At 41.2% G+C, this 18,375-nt stretch overlaps 1 protein-coding gene across 1 annotated transcript in view; it reads left to right on the top strand.

Annotated features, from left to right (window-relative positions):
- Window positions 1-738: 738 nt before the first annotated feature.
- epha3 (eph receptor A3) overlaps window positions 739-18,375 on the top strand; it is an 80,316-nt gene continuing 62,679 nt past the window's right edge. Inside the window, exons 1-3 of the mRNA XM_068746031.1 lie at window positions 739-832; window positions 7,036-7,100; window positions 13,921-14,581. Coding sequence (XP_068602132.1) covers window positions 739-832; window positions 7,036-7,100; window positions 13,921-14,581 — 820 coding nt within the window. The remainder of the gene's footprint in view (window positions 833-7,035; window positions 7,101-13,920; window positions 14,582-18,375) is intronic.

Raw genomic sequence — 18,375 nt, 5'->3', positions numbered from 1 at the left:
CCACCCCCTGGCCATTTCAAAGTCTGCATTCAAAATGTCAGGATCCATAGGCTGTTCCAGTTTCTTGATGTGAATCATGTGGGCATTAATAGGTGCTCCGCAGGAAGATCTAAAACCTGAGTCTTATGTTGCCTCTGGTTCAGAATCGCAGAATATAGCTGTTGTATCGAAAACATCAGGTTTGTGTACTTTCTCGTGTTCTTGGCTGTCATGTAAATTTGATTTACATCTTGTTCTGATAAAGGTCTGCAGATCATGCATGGACTGAGCTGCCGTAATTGGAAGTGGGCCAAAAAGTGATATTGTAAATATTCACTCTACAAAATCAGTAGCTTCGTTGCGGAATTATAACTCACCGGGAGAACACTCTGAGCGATGGGATATGTAGTAAAGTGAAGTTTATTAAGTCACAGGATGTTTTCCTCTTTTTTTTTTTTTTACCCCTGATTTCCAATACTCCCTTGTTGATTGAATCAAATTGTCATTTTGGGTTGGCTGTAAATGATGAAGATGTCTTTCACGTCAAGAAGACAGATACTTGCTGTAATGTATCTAGAGTGACCTGTGGTGAACTTGCGCGCCCTGGTTTGCTGTCTTGTCAGACTCTGTAGGACCCAGCGGAAAACTGCTCCATCCGGAGGAAGACAGAGCAAGAGAGAGGGAGACCGCTGAGTGGAGAGAAGACCCTCTCAGATCAGTCAGTGGCTACATGGAGTTATGCACCTCTGATCCGCTGCCATGGATTGCAATCCGCGATCGCATCTTTACATTTTACCTCTTTTGTTGTCCTGCGTTGTCCCTGCGTTCCCCATCATCTACCCCCCGAACGAAGGTAAGGAAACTCTGTCTGCGGACGTGTGTGTTTATGCGTGCGCGCGCGCGCGCTTGCGCGTCGGTGCGAGGTGCGCTGTGGTAGAGGTCTCGGTCGGCGTGAGGTGGACACTGAGGATCGCTGAGAGCGCGGATATTAAATTCCTGAGACAATGATTGGACGGTAAACTTGAAAGTACAGATCCGAACAAGGACGCGCAATTTAGGTTAATCTGGAGAATGAGGCGATTAATAGTTAGAAGCAGGCAAGTGAGTGAACTGAGCGACGGCGGAACACAAAGCGCTCATCGAAGCCGAAGAGATTGGAAGAAACTCCGATGCCCGTGTTCCCATCAGGGGTTCACGTCGATCTGTGGAATCTAACAGGGGTAGAGCCCCCCCCCCTAGTCTTCCCAGTCACATCCATTTAAAATAGAGGACGAGCACCGTCGCATCGTGCGTAAAAGTGCGGCTTTTCTTTTCTTTCCTCTCCGACTTCGACACATCTTTAACACTTGTACAATATAATGGGGATTTTTAAACAAAGTCTCACAGTGATTGTGTACAAATGAAGAAGGCGCAGTTTCCTTTGCTTTCTTTTATTCTTGGTGGGATGTTTTGAAAGCCGGCGGAATAAAGCTGCAGATCGAGCCGCACGTTCAGCAGCCACTTCTCCCCAGACGCGTGAAGCCGCGCTGAAGACAAGTGGCGCAACCCGCAGCTTTTATTACCGAACTTTATTTAATATATAGGCTCAACGTAAAAGTAAAGGTGCGTCCCGCTGGGAGCAGCCTGCCCGTCATAGTTTAAGTGTTGTGGAGTGGGGTCAAAGTGAAAAGGACAGGAACACGCGTGTTTCTAGAGCAGCTGGGTGCTCTGAAGGTTCTAACTGCCCACAGGGGGGGTTAACATTTCGGTGGAGATTTGGGTCACACTGGAGTGGATCAAGATTACTGTTATTATCTATTAAAGATAGAATTAATAATCAGTTACAGCACATGTCTAGTTATCTAATTCTGATGGCTGTGCGTCATGGTGAATTAATGAGTGGGATATCGGCACAGAGTGGAATAATGCAAATCCTTTTCCCCAATACCAATAAACTAATTACGCGAACGAGCCTTTCGTAGACATTATCTCCCAACTGCTGCAAATCAATGCTCAGAGTCAGACAATCGAATTAATAAAGACACAATCCCCGTTAGCGATCTTCCTGCCGCCTGAGAAGGCAGCTTTGAGGGGGGTTAAGTTCGAAAAGGCCACGTCAGGAGAGCAGTCTCAGTAATAGTTCATTCTGAAGGCGCAAAAAAAAAACATTCACAACACGAAATCCTTCCAAAAAACTATCGATTTTTTTGTTTCCGTTTAGTTCAATACGATGTTGGACTCCTTCTGAAGTGACAGAAACTTATCGGGTTTGTCAAACTCATTTCTTCATGTTTAATCCTCAAACGTAATTTTGATATTTTTACAAATGTGCATTTTTCAACCAAATATTACAAATTGCTTGCACTTCGTTATCCTTGTCTGCCGCGTCCTGTATCAGAGAAATATGCTGCTGCTTTGCACAACGCTGCAGATGCACGCAAGAACCTCTGCAGCTCGTGATGTGCTGGACTGTAATTGAATTAAAACAATAAAAGAGCAGAAAGAGTTATGCGATTGTCAATGCGGACTATAAGCTACTGCGTTTCTGTCCCGAGCATCTGCATAATTGGTTTTAACGTGAGAAACGTAACATGTTTACAATTATGTCTGAAACTGATGTATTTTATTGAGATAAAACACAATTGTGAATATTAGCGTTTGTTACGTCAGTGGCCTACTGACGATGTTTTGTGTGTTTGTGTGTGTGTGTGTGTGAGAGAGGGAGAGAGAGAGAGAGGGAGAAACAGAGGGAGGGTTTGAAAAAATGATGTAGGACTGAAATCTCTACAAGTTCAACCGTAGGAACTGAAATTATATATCAAGTTGACAACGAAATTGAAATTGGTGTTCACTTTTCCGAGACATAAATCTGCCAGAGTGTGTCAGTATCGAGCCGCTCCGTCTCCGGGTTGTGTCGATATGAACCCAGTCCGCGTTCATGTGAGGCTTTAAAAACTAAAAAAACAACAACAAAAAAAAAAACACTCTGAACAAGCAGAGAGCCTTTATTTCCTCCTCTCTTTAAAAGTTGAAGCGTGTTGGTGCGAACGGTTCTGCTCCATAAACCTGCAGGCTATAGCGCATTAAAAAGGTCGCCTGCATTGAACACTATCAGTTTAAAACCGGCACGCTGTGACGCTTTGCCTCGCTGAGGCGCATCTGATAACGCATTTTAACAAATGAATCGACGCGGCGGACGCTGGGACTGCGCAGCGGATCACATTAGATCGGGACTCATTAACCTTACTGGTTTGTAAAAGTCACCTTAACAGTCTATAAATTGTCGTTTTAATTGGTGTAATAGATCCGACAATGAACCTAAACAGTCACTAAACAAGAGCACTTCCCTTTGAACTTCAGCCATTTGAAGTCATTCACATTCATTTCGCTGATGGAGGATGAACAGCGCTCGAGCGGCTTTTCGGATTGTCTGCTGCGCGTCAACGACAAAAAGGAACGTTCATAAAGTGTCTGCTGTGTGCGTCCATGCTGAACTTTATGTCAATGTGCGAGCAACAATAAATTAATCATAAAAATATATCTCGAGATTTTAATGGACTTAATATAATGGAGGAATTAATACTTTTTTTTTTCTATAAATCAACGATGAACTTTAACGGATTGATAGAAAGTCAGATCCTTTATTTTTTTAATATATTTTTTATTTGCCTGTAAATCTATAGCGAGCTGGTATTTACTACAATCTTCAACCCAATCTTGGCACTGTGCTCTTCTGTGTGGCTTTCATCAGATATTATTTAAAACTTTGGGGAATTGTTGGAAGAAACAGACACAATCTTCCAGCGTTAGAGAGATGAACAGATATATATAAAAAAGTATCAAACACTTAGGAAGAATAATTTATATTATTTACGAGATTAAAAAAAAAAAAAAATATATATATATATACTCGTTCCCTTTGCTGTGGCAGACGTTCCTTTTGCGTGGTTTCGTGGTGTGATGGCTCTCGGCAGGGGAGGCGGGAGGCCTCGGATATTTTTAGCCGGCGGGAGGGAGGCTTGGCCCGTAAAGCCCGGCGCAGGAGTCCCGCTGGGACGGATGGGTGTTTGTGAGCGATGACACCTTTCAGAGGTGCTGGGAAAATGCTTGCACATGCCCCTCCTTCAAAAGATCAACTTTTCCCAAATATACCACAGGCCTATATTTTTTATGTGTGCTTTGGGCAAACATTGATCGGAAGATGAAATGGCACCTTCAATGAAGAGCATGTGTTTTGGGCTTTCGAGTAAAATAAGAAACACAAGGCATGCGTTTCTGTTCCTAATGCAGACTATACATACTGCATGTACTGATGGAGCTGGTCTCCGTGTGACTTTATAGAGTCTACGTTTGTGAAAGCTGCAGAAGGCATGACAAGAAAGAAAGAAAGAAATTTGGGGCAGAGGGGTTGGGTAAGCAGTAACATCAGACGCAGCAACTCTGTACTTGAATAATTCATAATGGGAGGTGAACACTTCACCCTTTAACACAGGCACAAGTCGCCTTGCTTTGCCTGCCAACCCTTCTCTCACCTCAACTTTCTTTGCAATGAAATGGAAGATATATTTTATTCTATTCTATTCTATTCTATATAGTTTAGCAGGGAAGGCCTCTTCTGACTGACAGCTCATTCTCACTCCTATTTTAATTTCATTATGTCTGTCAGGTTTCTTCCCTTCGCCGTGTTTTGCTGAAAGCTGGGAACTATTCAATGGATGGTAGAGCTGCTAGATTCCATTAAAAATGTACAAACTGCACACCTTCGCTTCAATATTTTATGTTAGCATTTCAACACATTTTTGTCTGTGAAAAGAAAAAAATAGGAACCTGTGCAACGCATCCCTATAGGAAAACAATCCACGTCTTTTCATCAGTGTAGGTTGAGGTTGGGTTTGTGTCTTTGGGTGTTTGACAGTGGCCAGGTATGCACTACATATTGATGCATCTGTTCCTTACCTCTGATGGTTTGCCCAGACAGACTGGCTTGGTTTGCTATTAATACTCCTCGTTCTCGTTTAGAGGCGCTCCCTAATGGGGCAGGGGCTATATGCTTGGCTGACACTAGCTTGCTAACTGACTCTGTGTGTGTGTGTGTGTGGGTGTGTGCGTGTGTGTGTGTGAGAGAGAGAGAGAGCAAGAGCAAGAAGTAAGAAACAATTTCAGAAGATTGGGTGTTTTCTTATTACGTGCCGAGTGCATGCAGGAATATGTTCTGCTGAATGTATGCAGGAATATGTTCTGCTGAATGTATGCATATGCAGTTGTGTGTGTATATTTTGGAATGCATCTTTTGGAATGCATTTATATTGGTATTTAGCTTCATCCGTGACTGTGCAAGTCAGTATTTTTGCATGTGAGTTTGGATGCTCATGCGTGTTTCCGTGCACGTGTGGGTGCTGATTTCCACAGTCAAGTGCAGCCGGAGGGGGGGGATCTTTCCTCCTGCGATAGCAGAGCCGTCTAATTTTCTGCTCTCAAATTCCTCCGCTCGGCTCATTTGGAATGGTGAGCTTGGCTAGTTGATAAATGTAAATTGGAAGCAATGGCCCTGGATGCTGAGCTGCTATTATCCGACATGAGCAGATAGCTTCATTAGACTCAGATAGGAACATTTCTCCTGCCACTCAACTGGCTGAATAGAGTGCCATGGCTGCAGCTCAGGTGACACAATCGGTATCTCTTTGAGCCTTGAATGTGATAATAAGTCTCCTTCTGTGTGTCTCCCTTCTCCGCTTTTTTTTTTTTTGTCACTGGCAAATCATTATCAAATTTGCCTGAAGAAAATGTTGATTTATATATCAACCTTTATCCTTGTGTGAAACAGCAATTAGTTCATGGAGCCACAAAATCCTGTTTATCCGCAAAAAAAAAAAGCATTTGTGCTTATTGAGTGGGAGGTTATTGACTCAAATAGTTTTCACTACGCCACAACAGGCCTCCCGGACCAACAATCCCTCGATCCTCTGACTGTCTTTAGAGAAGTGAGCATTCTGGCTTACTGGAGCTTTGAATGAACAAATAAAAGCACAATCTACAGTGAATGGAGTTACAGCTGCAGGGCTGGCCGCACTGCTGCTTAACGTGGCGCTTGCTCGGGTTCAGTGTGTGCGCATGTGTGTAAACGCATGCTTGTGGTTATGTGTGTGTGTCGAGCTGTGGACTGATGTGCTTTCAGTGGGATGGGAAAGAGGCTTCGTGTTCAAACATAAAGGGACAGAACCTTAATGTTCAATCTATTTACATAAGCTGATCATTTGGTCTGTAATTACAGAAATGTATCAATTTGACTGTGTTTACTTTAGATAATTACTAAGGCAAAATGTGGCGCTGTAAACATAAATAAACTACTTTAGAGACATTTGAAAGATTTGTACCAGGAAAGAGGCTTCGACGGAGGATTTTTAGAGTATAGTCTGTTTTTCATCAATAAAAATAAAAAAAAAACATAAATCATCTTCCTCAAAATGTGCTCAAATATTTGTCATGTTTTGTGTAGTTAAACTACAGCCCAATATGATTATCTGGTACTTCTTATTACTACAGGAAGGCACAAAAATCAATTCTAAAAACTGAGCTCAATAATCTAATTGTGTAGCCACTATGCAAGGACAATAAAGGCTTTCTATTCTATTCTAGTTGCTTTTTATTAATTCCTCCGATTTGAAATTATACTCACAAACTGCAAGCCTGCTTTAAATTTAGGTTATTAGATAAAAGCCATTTAATTTGGAAAATAAAGACTATTGAAATGCAGACTCTAGAGAGAGTTGAATTTGATAAATAAGTTGCACGTAATATTTTTTTATTTATTTATTTTTCTGGCCACCCTGCTGTGATAACTTCCACAGGAAGAAGAGAATGTCAGCTCTCACTGCCGGTTAGCATAGGATTTAGCGCAGGATACGTTTGTGTAGCGTGTGTATACATGTGTGTCTATGTGAGTGTGTAGCAGCTGAGTAAATAGAGCCATGGTCGGTGCTTGAGGTTGATGATCCCCCTTCGGGATTAGCTGATCACTAATTGGGGCTAACAAGGACTAGCCACTCACACGTTCTCTCTGTCCCTTCCTCCCCACAGTCAACCTGTTAGACTCGAAAACAAGCCAAGGCGAGTTAGGATGGATTTCCTACCCATCACACGGGGTAAGTCTCGTCTATCTCCCTGTTTACACACATCATGTCTCAATATGTTTACACTTCAGAGACGGACCCACCAACAGGAACTGCATGCTTCAGGCCCACAACATAGGAAACCAGGATTTTCAAACCCATGTGGTTTTTGCTGTTTGATCTTGACCCAATGAGCCAACTGCAGATTAACCCAGTTTTCTTTAGACAGTTTTGTCCATTCTCCATCTCACAGGCTAAAGGTTAAGTATTCATAGCTTGCCATATGGTCAAGAAGCTTAAGGAAAATTTTATTGCATGTGTGTACAAATAAAGCTTTTATTTACAGTCCGCTAAAAAGTTAGTCTGATCATGTTTAGCATTCAACTTTGCACTTTAAAATTGTACCGGTACCCAAAAAAGAAGAATTTAAGGAGTAGAATTGAATGACAATATTATAAAACATAAAATTTTTTGTGTGTGTGTGTGTGTACTGGTGTTTACAGAAAGATTACAGCATTAAAGGATTTTAGGTTGTAGGCACAAAAGCATCTACACAAAAATGGCAATAAGCTTACCTCTTTTAATTCATCAACAGAGATGGATATTCTGCTGCTGTTGCATGTAAACATTGTAATTCCACTGCGGCGATTTCACTTGTTAATCCACTAGCTGTTGATTAAAAATGTGCCGCCACCTCATTCTGTCTGCCACACACACGTTTTAATTCGGTTATTTATTTGTTAACACACATTTTTTTTCACGTTTTAATAATATCTTTATGAATTTAAAAACGGTGACTGGAAATCTCTAACCAATGTGTATTATTCTGAATCTGGTCTCTGTTCTGCAGTTAAAGAGTGATGTAAGTGCAAAAAACATACATACTGCAATGATTTGAGAAGTACGTTTGGGTGACGACATTCTTGGCCAAACTTTTTTTTTTTTTGTTAAAAAATATATTAGTGCATGTGAGAATTCTACACATTTCAGCAGGCGATGTTAACCAAAACAATGTCTGTACGCTCATCTATCAGCCTCTCTCTGCAGTCGAAGGCCCTCCAGTGAGCTTTCCCTGAGTGTTTATTTGTCCAACTCGTTAGACTACTGTGCCTTGGGCCTGCCCCACTGACACACGCATGCAAACGCGCGCACACACACAAAGACACACACACACAAGCACACTCTACTTCCTCCTTATTCCTTTATTAAGTGTTAGAATTACTCCTTGGCAGTAGCTTAAGGTAATCCAGTCATTTGTTCCGTGGAGCTGCCAAACCTTGTTTCCTTCAGCCATATACAACGCTGGCACCGTCAAAACGGCAGTGCTGCCTTTCTTCAGGTTGAACCGCACTTTCTTTTTTAAAAAAAGGAATGAAAAACTGCAGGCGGCTTCAAATGTATTTAGTCCGAAGACAATTACAGACTATAGAGCAATTTCACAACCGTTTTAACAGAAAGATTGACTCTGTAATGATGGAGATTATTCACATGTGGGCTACCCGGAACTGTAACTTTGTTCAAGTTATTTGCTTTAAATAAGTAAAGAAGAAAAGCTTTACATTTCATAATATTACTGAGTTAATGGAGACCAATGCCATGCTTTTGTTAGAATTATAGTCAAGAGAGAAAGAGAGGAGATAGGAAATGATCAAAGAGTAGAGTCAAGACAAATGTAAAAGAGAGAGGAGGTGAGAGGATGAGAGAGAGAGATATTGCTGATGATCAAGTCCTCAAGGTGAATCATCTGTAATTACTCACATCATCCAATGACCGTGTGCTGATAAGCGGTCCACCTCACATACACAGAAACTCACAAGCTCTCATTGACATTGATGGAGAGGCCACGGCCATTGGCCTGCAGAGACACAACGTGATCCAGTCACAACAAATTAAGAGCTTAGCCTCCCCAGGACGTTCACACAAGAGTAACGAGTGGGTCTGCGTGAGTGCTGTGATCCAGATACACTGCTATCTGCCTGGGAGGCAGGCTGATTGCTCTGCGGCATCCAGGGGGCTTAGCCCTCCACAAGACTAAAGAGTGTTAACGATTACATACTTGCGTGTATTGAAAGTATTCTTCAGCAACATACAACATCCTCGACACCGGCCATGCATACAAATTGGAATTAATGAGCACATACTGTATGAGCGGAGGTCCATTGTCACCGACAGAGGATACAAAAGCATTTGTGTTTCTGCAAGGACTGTCACATGTTGACATCATTGTCTATGAATGTTTTAGGACTCATAGTTAATATTTACAGTGTGCATTTCAATCTGTCCAACTCAAGTGCAGTGATATTCAAATATTTAGAATTGTAAAAAGTTTTGCAAAAGTTATTGAAGCTCACGTATTTACAGTTCAACGAACAGATTCACATCCAAAACAGACAGCTTAAACCATAGTTGTGTTTATGCTTGAATGGAAACAAGCTTGTGACAGATGTTACAAAACACTGGGTCGGAAAATCGGCCTTATTCAATGTCGGCAGGACTGCTGAGTCAGCATCCCATGAAAAGACAAAATTAAGAATTGTTTCTGCTTGTACCGGTAAATGTTTTTACATATTTGTTTTGTACATTGTTTGGCTCAATATTTCAAAAATAATCTCAAATACCCCCATTAATATAAGAAACATTTCCCAGTTGTATGATAATGTGCCTCACTGAGACTGTTGGACATTTTATAAAAAAGGAAAAAAAAAAAAATAGCAAATAACAATTCAACAAATGCCCTGCCAGTCTAACAATTACAACCCATGGTGTTGTGAATACAGTACAGAAGAGCTATTTTGGAAATAATTGAAAAACATAATGAGTCCTTCTGCAGTGGTTGCTGATGAGTGCTGTACAAAGCATAACGAAAGATTAGCATGACACTTGAGTGGACGAGAACAGGAGGAGGGAAACAGAGGAGAAGCTATAAATAATTTATTTTGGTCTCGTTTCGTAAAGACCTGCTGATGAAGCGTCCTCTGACTGATGTGCCGCAGTTGTTCTGTTTGTGACCCCACTGACCTTTCAGGAGCCCAAGGCCATGAGCTAGGCACACACTGTTTTTAGATTCACCCCTCTCCAGCTCTAGAAAAATAGGTTACAGCTGTAAACGCACCTATTAAGTTTGTTATCAGCAAACAAAGTCCGAAAAAATATCTTAACCCACATATAAATTGCAATTTCAAAATATAAAAGCAAAATCCTCCATCTTGTTTCAATTATTTACTGTAGGATTGACCATCATTGATACATTGTTACAGTTAAACTTTGGGATTGGAAGACACCCCTTTTCAGTCTTGTTTTCGGCATTGTTACCCTGTACTGACCCGTAAGCTGGACCGTTAACTCCCGTTGACCTGCATGTCTTTGAAGTGGTGAACTGGTGTGCTGACTCTGCGACTCTGAGACGTGCCTGTTGCCGTCGCTGTAATGTCATGAACAGATCAGGTTACCACACTCCATTTTACTGTCCCTTTAATTGCATCACCAACCTACAGCACAGATCAGAGGGATCAGGGGCAAGGTTACACCAAACTGCCCCAACTGTGGCCATCAGGGGTTGGGGTCAGAGGTCACAAGGACTGATGTAGGGTCATAGTGTTGTCATATATCAATTAGGTTACTAGGAGAAAGAAGTGACACCCCCCCTCGAGAGGAACAAGCGGGTTAGCTGTTCCCTTTATTTATTATGGCAGAAATATAAACAGTTCCATCACATATCTCTGGATGGGGGAGGAGCTCCCTGCTGAAAGTAGATTTAATGCAAAAGATCAGTTCCTATTGATAGATGGGTTTTTTGGTGTGTAAGTGTATCATAATGATGAGACATTATCTTTAGATTGCCGAACATTTTCTTCTTCCTTCCCAAATGTATGAATGATTTAATAATTTGGGGTGAGGAATATGATTTTACTTTTCTCAGATCAATGCTTCTTCTTTTGAATCGGATATACTCTGCATGCACAGAGAAACATACACACACCTGGGCCATGTGTGTGTGTGTGTTCCTCAGATTTTAGACACTTCCCAAATACAGAAAGAAAAAAACTGTTGCCTTAGACACAGCCCTGTTTGCATCATATTGGTGTACATGAATACACACTAAGCTTAAATGAAGGGATATGCAAAACTCACACTAATAATTGCCTGTATAACATGACATAATATACACACCCACTCTAATGTAGAATCACTAATGATTGAACACTTGATGCAGTTTCCTTTTTATCTTATTTAACTTTAATGTTGAATTAAAGTTGTAAAAATGCATTGGGTACAGCATCTTATCTCATTGTACATTATCTTATAAAGGCAAAGAAACAACGTGGTCCAGAAATTAGATCAAATTATTTATTTAGCCATTTTCTAGCCAGACATTGCCAGTCTTGTAAGTAAAAAAAATAAATAAAACATGGCTGTCATCAGGACACCAGGGTTTGCACCCTGAGTTCCACATCAACAAACGATGGTTAATTATAGCAAATACAAAAAAGATATTCAAGATCATTGACTTAATCCTCAAACTTAAACATAACCGTAAAACATATAATGTCGGAAAGGAGATTATATAATGTCTACTTTAACCAGATTGAAATAAGTCACGCAACACTTTCTCTCTTAAAAATTAAACATGCATGATTTTACATTGTGTATTTTAATCAGGAAATATTTGCATTCCATACTTTTAACCAGCAGCAGTGACAGATCACAGAAAAAAGAAAGATCCCTTATTTTCAAAACCGGTAGGAAAACCTTTTACTGTGACAGTAAAGCAAGAAAACAAAAGAACAAGTGAGCATGAAACAGTTCAGAATGTCTTCTTTTGATTACAAGTCTGTACATTTACTTATTAAAACCAATGTCACCAGAATCATTCATCATAGTGGCAGAGTATGTCTCTCTTTGCTCTTTTATATGTCAGTATACCTTTATTGCTACATCTATTCAGAGGAAGGCGATTTAACTCATTGGCAAAATTAAGTGACGTGTCAAGTTTAGCATTTCCTCTTAAAAGCTATAGCCCCACTTTCCCGTGTTATTGTTAGACACACAGAGAGCTTGTACTCTGCTCTGACGAATGAGGTGATGCCAAGGAAGGCATTACAAGGGAGACTAAACACCAATGGAATCTCTCCCTTCAATTTTGCTCTCACTTTATCTCTCCCTCCTTCCTATTGCTATTTTACAGCTCTACCTATTTCACTCTCTGCGCTGCTCCAATCCTGCTCCTCCTTTCTTATTCTGTCTCCGTCTCTTAGGGGTGTTTCATTAACTTTACTGTGGGATGAAAAACAAGTGGCCATCTTTCAGCCTGAGAGCTCCTTGAACACTCTACACTCACAGACGTGTTTTACACCCACATACAGACACACACACACACGCACACACACACACGCACGCACACGCTAACAGGCACACAAAACCGTGTAATAGAGAGCCTGGACTTTCTTAGCTCGTCATTAATGCCTGTGTTTTGGCTGAAAGCACCTGCTGTGTCTGCCTGCTATGGGACTTTAAACACTTCATATGAGCCTTATGTGAATGCATATGTGTGTGTGTGTGTGGGTTTATGTTTCCATTAATGCTTGTGTGAAAGAAGCGATAATTCAGTTTCCACTTACCCAGAAAGTATTTCTCATTTCCCTGTGCCCCCCCCCCCCCCCCCCACTCCACTCATTCAGGCAGACGTCCATTCTGGATTTCACGAAAAAAAAAGACAAAAAAGATAAAGCATCTATTTGCACATTTAGGCCCATTCATTCTAATGACTGTCATTTTGATCACAATGAGACCAGTGTTTCAGGTGCTTCCCCCATTCGTCATCACTCTGATCCAGTGTTGATTTGCCTGGACAGCAAAGCCAAAGCACATGATCAATGAGCCTTCCCGCTGTGTTGGATTCAAAAAGAATGACCCCGCTTTCTTTTTCTCTCCTCTCCTCCTCCATTGCTTTCTCCCAGTGGAGGGAAAATGTAAGATAGACACGAACGTTCCTGGTATTCACTCACATCTGTTTATTCTTTGTAGCTCCTTTTGTTTCATAGTTGATTCAGCACGTTTGCTTTAGTAGCATAGTAATGTGATGCAAATAACCAAAACTGCTTAAACATCCTCACTTGTAGAGAAATTAAAAAAAAACATGTTAGAATAAGGGTGGAAAAACACTATAAGATTTTTCCTTGCTAATATTTATCTGCAGTTAAGCAACTTCACACAAATTTAGTGCGATTGAGAGGCGGAATCACACGTTTCTCTGCGATATTTTCACAGTCCTCTAAACTAGCAATTTTGGCAACGGCAGCAAGTTTGCTTTTAATTAAAGTGAGCAATTTCTAAGAGATCTGGTAGTGTGATTTTTCCACCCTTAAGTGTTTATTAGAAACTTAGTATTCATCAATGTGAGTGAGTCTGAATCTAAATAATTCATGTGGAAACACAGGGTGGAGATAATGTTATTTTTCTCTCTGCTATCTTTCTCTCCTTTCCAATGTCTTCCTCCTTTTCCGTCTCCAAACTTTCCTATCCTTTGGCTTCCTACTTTCCTCAAATGACCTGGCTCCTTTTGTCTTCTGTAACCTAAACCTTCTGTCACACCTGTCCCTCTGCTGTCTTTCACTGCATCCTCACATCTTTGCACGCATCCTTTTACATCACTGTCTTCCTCTCATCTTTTCTTTTGACTGTGTGTGCTTTTTGAATACGTATTCCCTCCTTTGTTTTTCTACTTTGTCTTTGTCTCCTGAACATTTGCTCCCCTGTTTCTCTTTGCATCTTATTTTTTGTTTGTTGCCCCTTTACATCTCCCTTCTCTCTTCCATCCCTCTCTATCTTTATCCATGTTTATCTTTTTATTCAGTGGGAGGAGATCAGCGGGGTGGATGAGCACTATACTCCCATCAGGACCTTCCAGGTCTGCAACGTGATGGAGTACAGCCAGAACAACTGGCTTCGCACCAACTATATCCCTCGCCAGTCAGCACAGAAATTCTACGTGGAGCTGAAGTTCACCCTTAGAGATTGCAACTCCATCCCACTGGTCTTGGGCACCTGCAAGGAGACCTTCAACCTCCTCTACCTGGAAACAGATGACGACCAGGGCAGCCACTTCAGAGAGCATCAGTTCTCCAAGATTGACACCATTGCTGCCGATGAGAGTTTCACCCAGATGGACCTTGGAGATCGCATTCTCAAGCTCAACACTGAGGTGCGCGAGGTGGGTCCCTTGTCTAAGAAGGGCTTCTACCTGGCATTCCAGGATGTGGGTGCTTGTGTCGCTTTAGTATCAGTGAGGGTTTACTTCAAGAAGTGCCCATACACCCTGAGGAATCTGGCCTCTTTTCCCGATACGGTGCCCATGGACTCCCAGTCACTGGTGGAGGTCAAAGGCTTATGTGTCAATCACTCCAAAGAGGAGGAGCCTCCTCGAATGTACTGCAGCACAGAGGGGGAGTGGCTTGTGCCTATTGGGAAGTGCCTATGCAACCCAGGGTATGAAGAAAGAAGCAACACCTGCCAAAGTAAGAAACTTTTCTTCTACGTTTTCTTTAGCATCCTTTCATTGTTTTGTTATATGCCGTTCTTTTAATCAAATCTTTAATTGCTTGTCTTTATGTATCTCATGATGCAACCTGATGCCCAAAAACCTCCTTATTTAAAATGGGCCATAAAACGTGCAAAAATGTTTGATGAGCAGGCTGCCACACTTTATATGTCAAACCCGAATCTTTCATGTCTGATGCGCAACATTTGTGTGCCTACACTATATTTTTGTGTGCGTCTGGATTCTGTGTCTGTGATGTATTCAAAAGAACTCAAGAGTCCCAAAGTGTCAGTGGATAGTTGCATACATATATTTCCATGCATGTGCGTGATGCGTTCTCCAGATCTTTGAGTCGGATGCAGCGTGCAGAAGTCCAATAGAAATCTTCTCTGTGACACATCATTAGCTATGGGAAGAGCTTTACCAGAGCAGTAGGGATGGGACTGATAACGTAGAAGAAAAGAGTTGGTTGAAGTGGATAGTGAATAATGGAATATTGTGGTGATGGTTGTGGGTGCTGGTGGAGTCATGAGTGGGCAGACATTGGCGTCTGGAGATACTCAGTCTCACCCATTTGGAGGTGGTTTGAGAAACCATGAAATTCATGGCTGGCTGACTTTTGCTTTCATTTTGAAGCTGCATCATCATCATTATCATCATCATCAATAACATATTTTGTAACCAATAGATTTAACTTGTTGCCAAGTTGGTAACAGGAAGTAAACAAACTGTCACAATCGCATAAGCCACTTCAGATGTCTTTAGGCTTCTGGTGCAACAGAACTGTTCTGACATTTTACTATCTTGTGATACAAGCAGATGCAGCAGTTTTCCAGATCACTTGTGTTTGATTAACATTGACCTTTGACTATCTTCTTAACTTCCCTTCACAAATCCCAGATTAATTAATTATCTTATCAATTAATTATATGATTCATAGATTATAAAGTTATTCAAATGTATGTTTAAAATTCACACATGCATTTTATTCCCTTCTCGGCGTGTGATATCTGTGGTCAGTTTCACAGCTTTCAGCAGTTGCGTAATCATAGCAGGATTTTTTAAATCCTTAAGATAAATCAATATTATACATTTTGAATTCTTCTTATTTGTAAAAGCAAGCAAAATGTTTGAATGTTATGGTTTAGAATGTAAAATTGATTGTAACTAATCGCTATTTCTTATCCCATTGATTTATAAGTCTATTTTTTTTTTTCAAACTATTCACAGCAGTAGAAAAAGACAAGAGCTGTCTACCTCTGGCAACCTCACCTTCTCTTTCTTGTGGTTGGCCGCTTTCTGGCGCCCAGAAACCAAACTCTATTTTCAGGTTCAGCGAGCTCCGCACTCTGCTGAAGAAGTTAGGCATATCAGATATTTGATAGAAGCCGCCTCGTCATTGTGGCTGTTCCATGATGGCTTTAAAGTTGAGACCGTGCTGAAAGTTTAGATCCAGTTATTATAGCCGATCCTGAAGTCTCCGATGTTCATCACCTCCCTTCTCTCCAGTGGCCTGTCCAGTGTTAATCAAAGATCAAAGGCAGCCACCCAGGTCAAGCTCCTGCTGTCAGGGCAAGGGAAACTCTTTTGCTGGGACTGTGGACGCCAGACAAAGTTGTCTCACAGTCCAAATGCGAGGATGGACTACAAAAATAATTATGGCCAGCTGTCCAAAATTCAAACAACAAAACAGATAAATGTGAGATATCAATGTTTTGATGAGAATATATTGGTTAACTTGTGGCTGATCTTTCCAGTGCCTTATTTGTGTCATTAACAGTGTTTTAGAATGTCTCCGAACTGCAAGTGTCACGCATCTAAATGCCATTTAGTGAAATGATGTTTATCAATTACATTTCTTGATGATGATGAATATATTTATTAGATAGAATGTTAGAGTACAAGTACAGTCCAACAGTAGCATGTATTAAAGTACAAGTACAGTCAAACGTCCTGTCCAAGAGGAGCATTTCAGGAAAGCCCTTGCAGTCTTGTTTCCATTGAAAGTCCTTAGTACATAAATCATTGACATTTAACAATACCAATAAAATAAAAATAAATTACTCCACAGATGCAAAATAACAATAAATTAGAAAGACACATAATATGTACAACGTAGGTGGACAAAAAAGGGGGTGGGCGATTGATCCGGAGAGAGTCGTGATGATTATCTCAGTTTCTGCCCCCCTGAAAACTGTAGTTAATATAAAAATATTGCCCTTTAACCAATATTTTAAAGTGCAAAAGCTGTGGAGCCAATCATGGGAGGTTATGCGGGCAAATGGCAGACCACAGCACTGCCGTCCTCTTACTTCCTGTCCCTCTTTGAATTGTGTGAATGTTTGGATGTATTTGACAATCTCTTATTGGTTTCAGAGAGGTCTAATGGACTCTAATAAGGTCTTATGTTACGCTGGAGTGAGACAGCTGCACCAACAGGCCCCCACAGCCGGTGCTTGTAGCCATCAGGGGCCCCAGCGTGCAGCCCGGGCTTCAGACCCTCTGTGTTAACAGATAGATGGGTGCATGGGGTTAGATCCCCATCTAGTACAGGGTTTGTGGAAAACAGATTTGTTCACGCCATTAACCTACAATCAGACTCAGATCAGAGATCCTCATCTCACTTTGTCATATTTTCATCCCATCATTCCACTTGGTTGGTTATACATTAATAAACTGGTGATAGGAGAAGAAGAAAATGTGTACTCTACAAAGAAATACATTTCCAAACACTACTCTCAGGTAATATCATTATTTGAAAATACATGCAGGCTGCAGCAGTGATTAGTTATGGAGCACCGTAGCAAAAATATGTCATTCTTTTATTTTCTTAAGCATCTTTTACTCATCAGAGAGAGAGAGAGAGAGAGAGAGAGAGCCTTTGTTTATATAGTCTCTAAAGTGTGTTTAAGGGATTTAACAGAATACACTCCAGTATTACTGTCATTATCTTGTCAGGCTGCATTTGTGTGTGTGTGTGTGTGTGTGTGTGTGTGTTTAGCCAAAAATGTGGAAGTGGAGGATGTTTTGCCTATGGCGCCTTCCAATGACAAAGTGAGAAAGGCCGCCATGTGTGAGCTGCTGTTACGAGAGCGTGTGTGCATGTCAGTGCACGTGTGGTTGATGGCTACAGCGTGTTGTTACATATTTTGCAGTGTACAGTTTCTATTACTGTAAACATATTGGGATATTTCATGGTCCACATCAGAACGGGAGCCGTTATCTGATCTGTAGTCGAGGAGGAACGCGGCGGGCTCTTTCAGACTGTTTGAGTGAACGGACGCGTCAGTCGTCATTTGAATCACGGTGTGTTTTTGTGAGCGGGGTTCAGTCTGTGCACAGGGAATGTGAGGCCAGATCTAATCTCGCTAAGTCCGTCTTTCATCTGTCATTAGAACAGACTGGAGCAGGTGAACTAATTTCTATCTACCATCAGTGTGAAATTCCTGCAACCCTAATTTGATCCTAAAACAGCAAATGGATGTCTGTCTGTGGAGTGTGTGTGTGTGTGCGTGTGTGTGTGTGTATGTTTTGCAAATGCTAGCAGCTGTTCTGCTGCATAAGAGACACAGGTTTGCATTCTCATTGGCTTCATCAAGACACACAATCCTCAAACATGCCAGAACCATAATACTATTTAATTTTATTTGCACTATACAGTAAATCTGAACACACATTCAGAGGCCTTTATTTATAATCCCGCCTACCTAAGCTTGATCTTCTCTTATTGCCTCATCTCATATCAGGTGGCAGATCATAGATAAGAACTTA

The sequence above is a fragment of the Brachionichthys hirsutus genome, chromosome 12 (assembly GCF_040956055.1).
Source record: "Brachionichthys hirsutus isolate HB-005 chromosome 12, CSIRO-AGI_Bhir_v1, whole genome shotgun sequence".
NCBI classification, from domain to species: Eukaryota; Metazoa; Chordata; class Actinopteri; order Lophiiformes; family Brachionichthyidae; genus Brachionichthys; species Brachionichthys hirsutus.
This window is presented reverse-complemented; position numbering and strand designations above follow the sequence as displayed.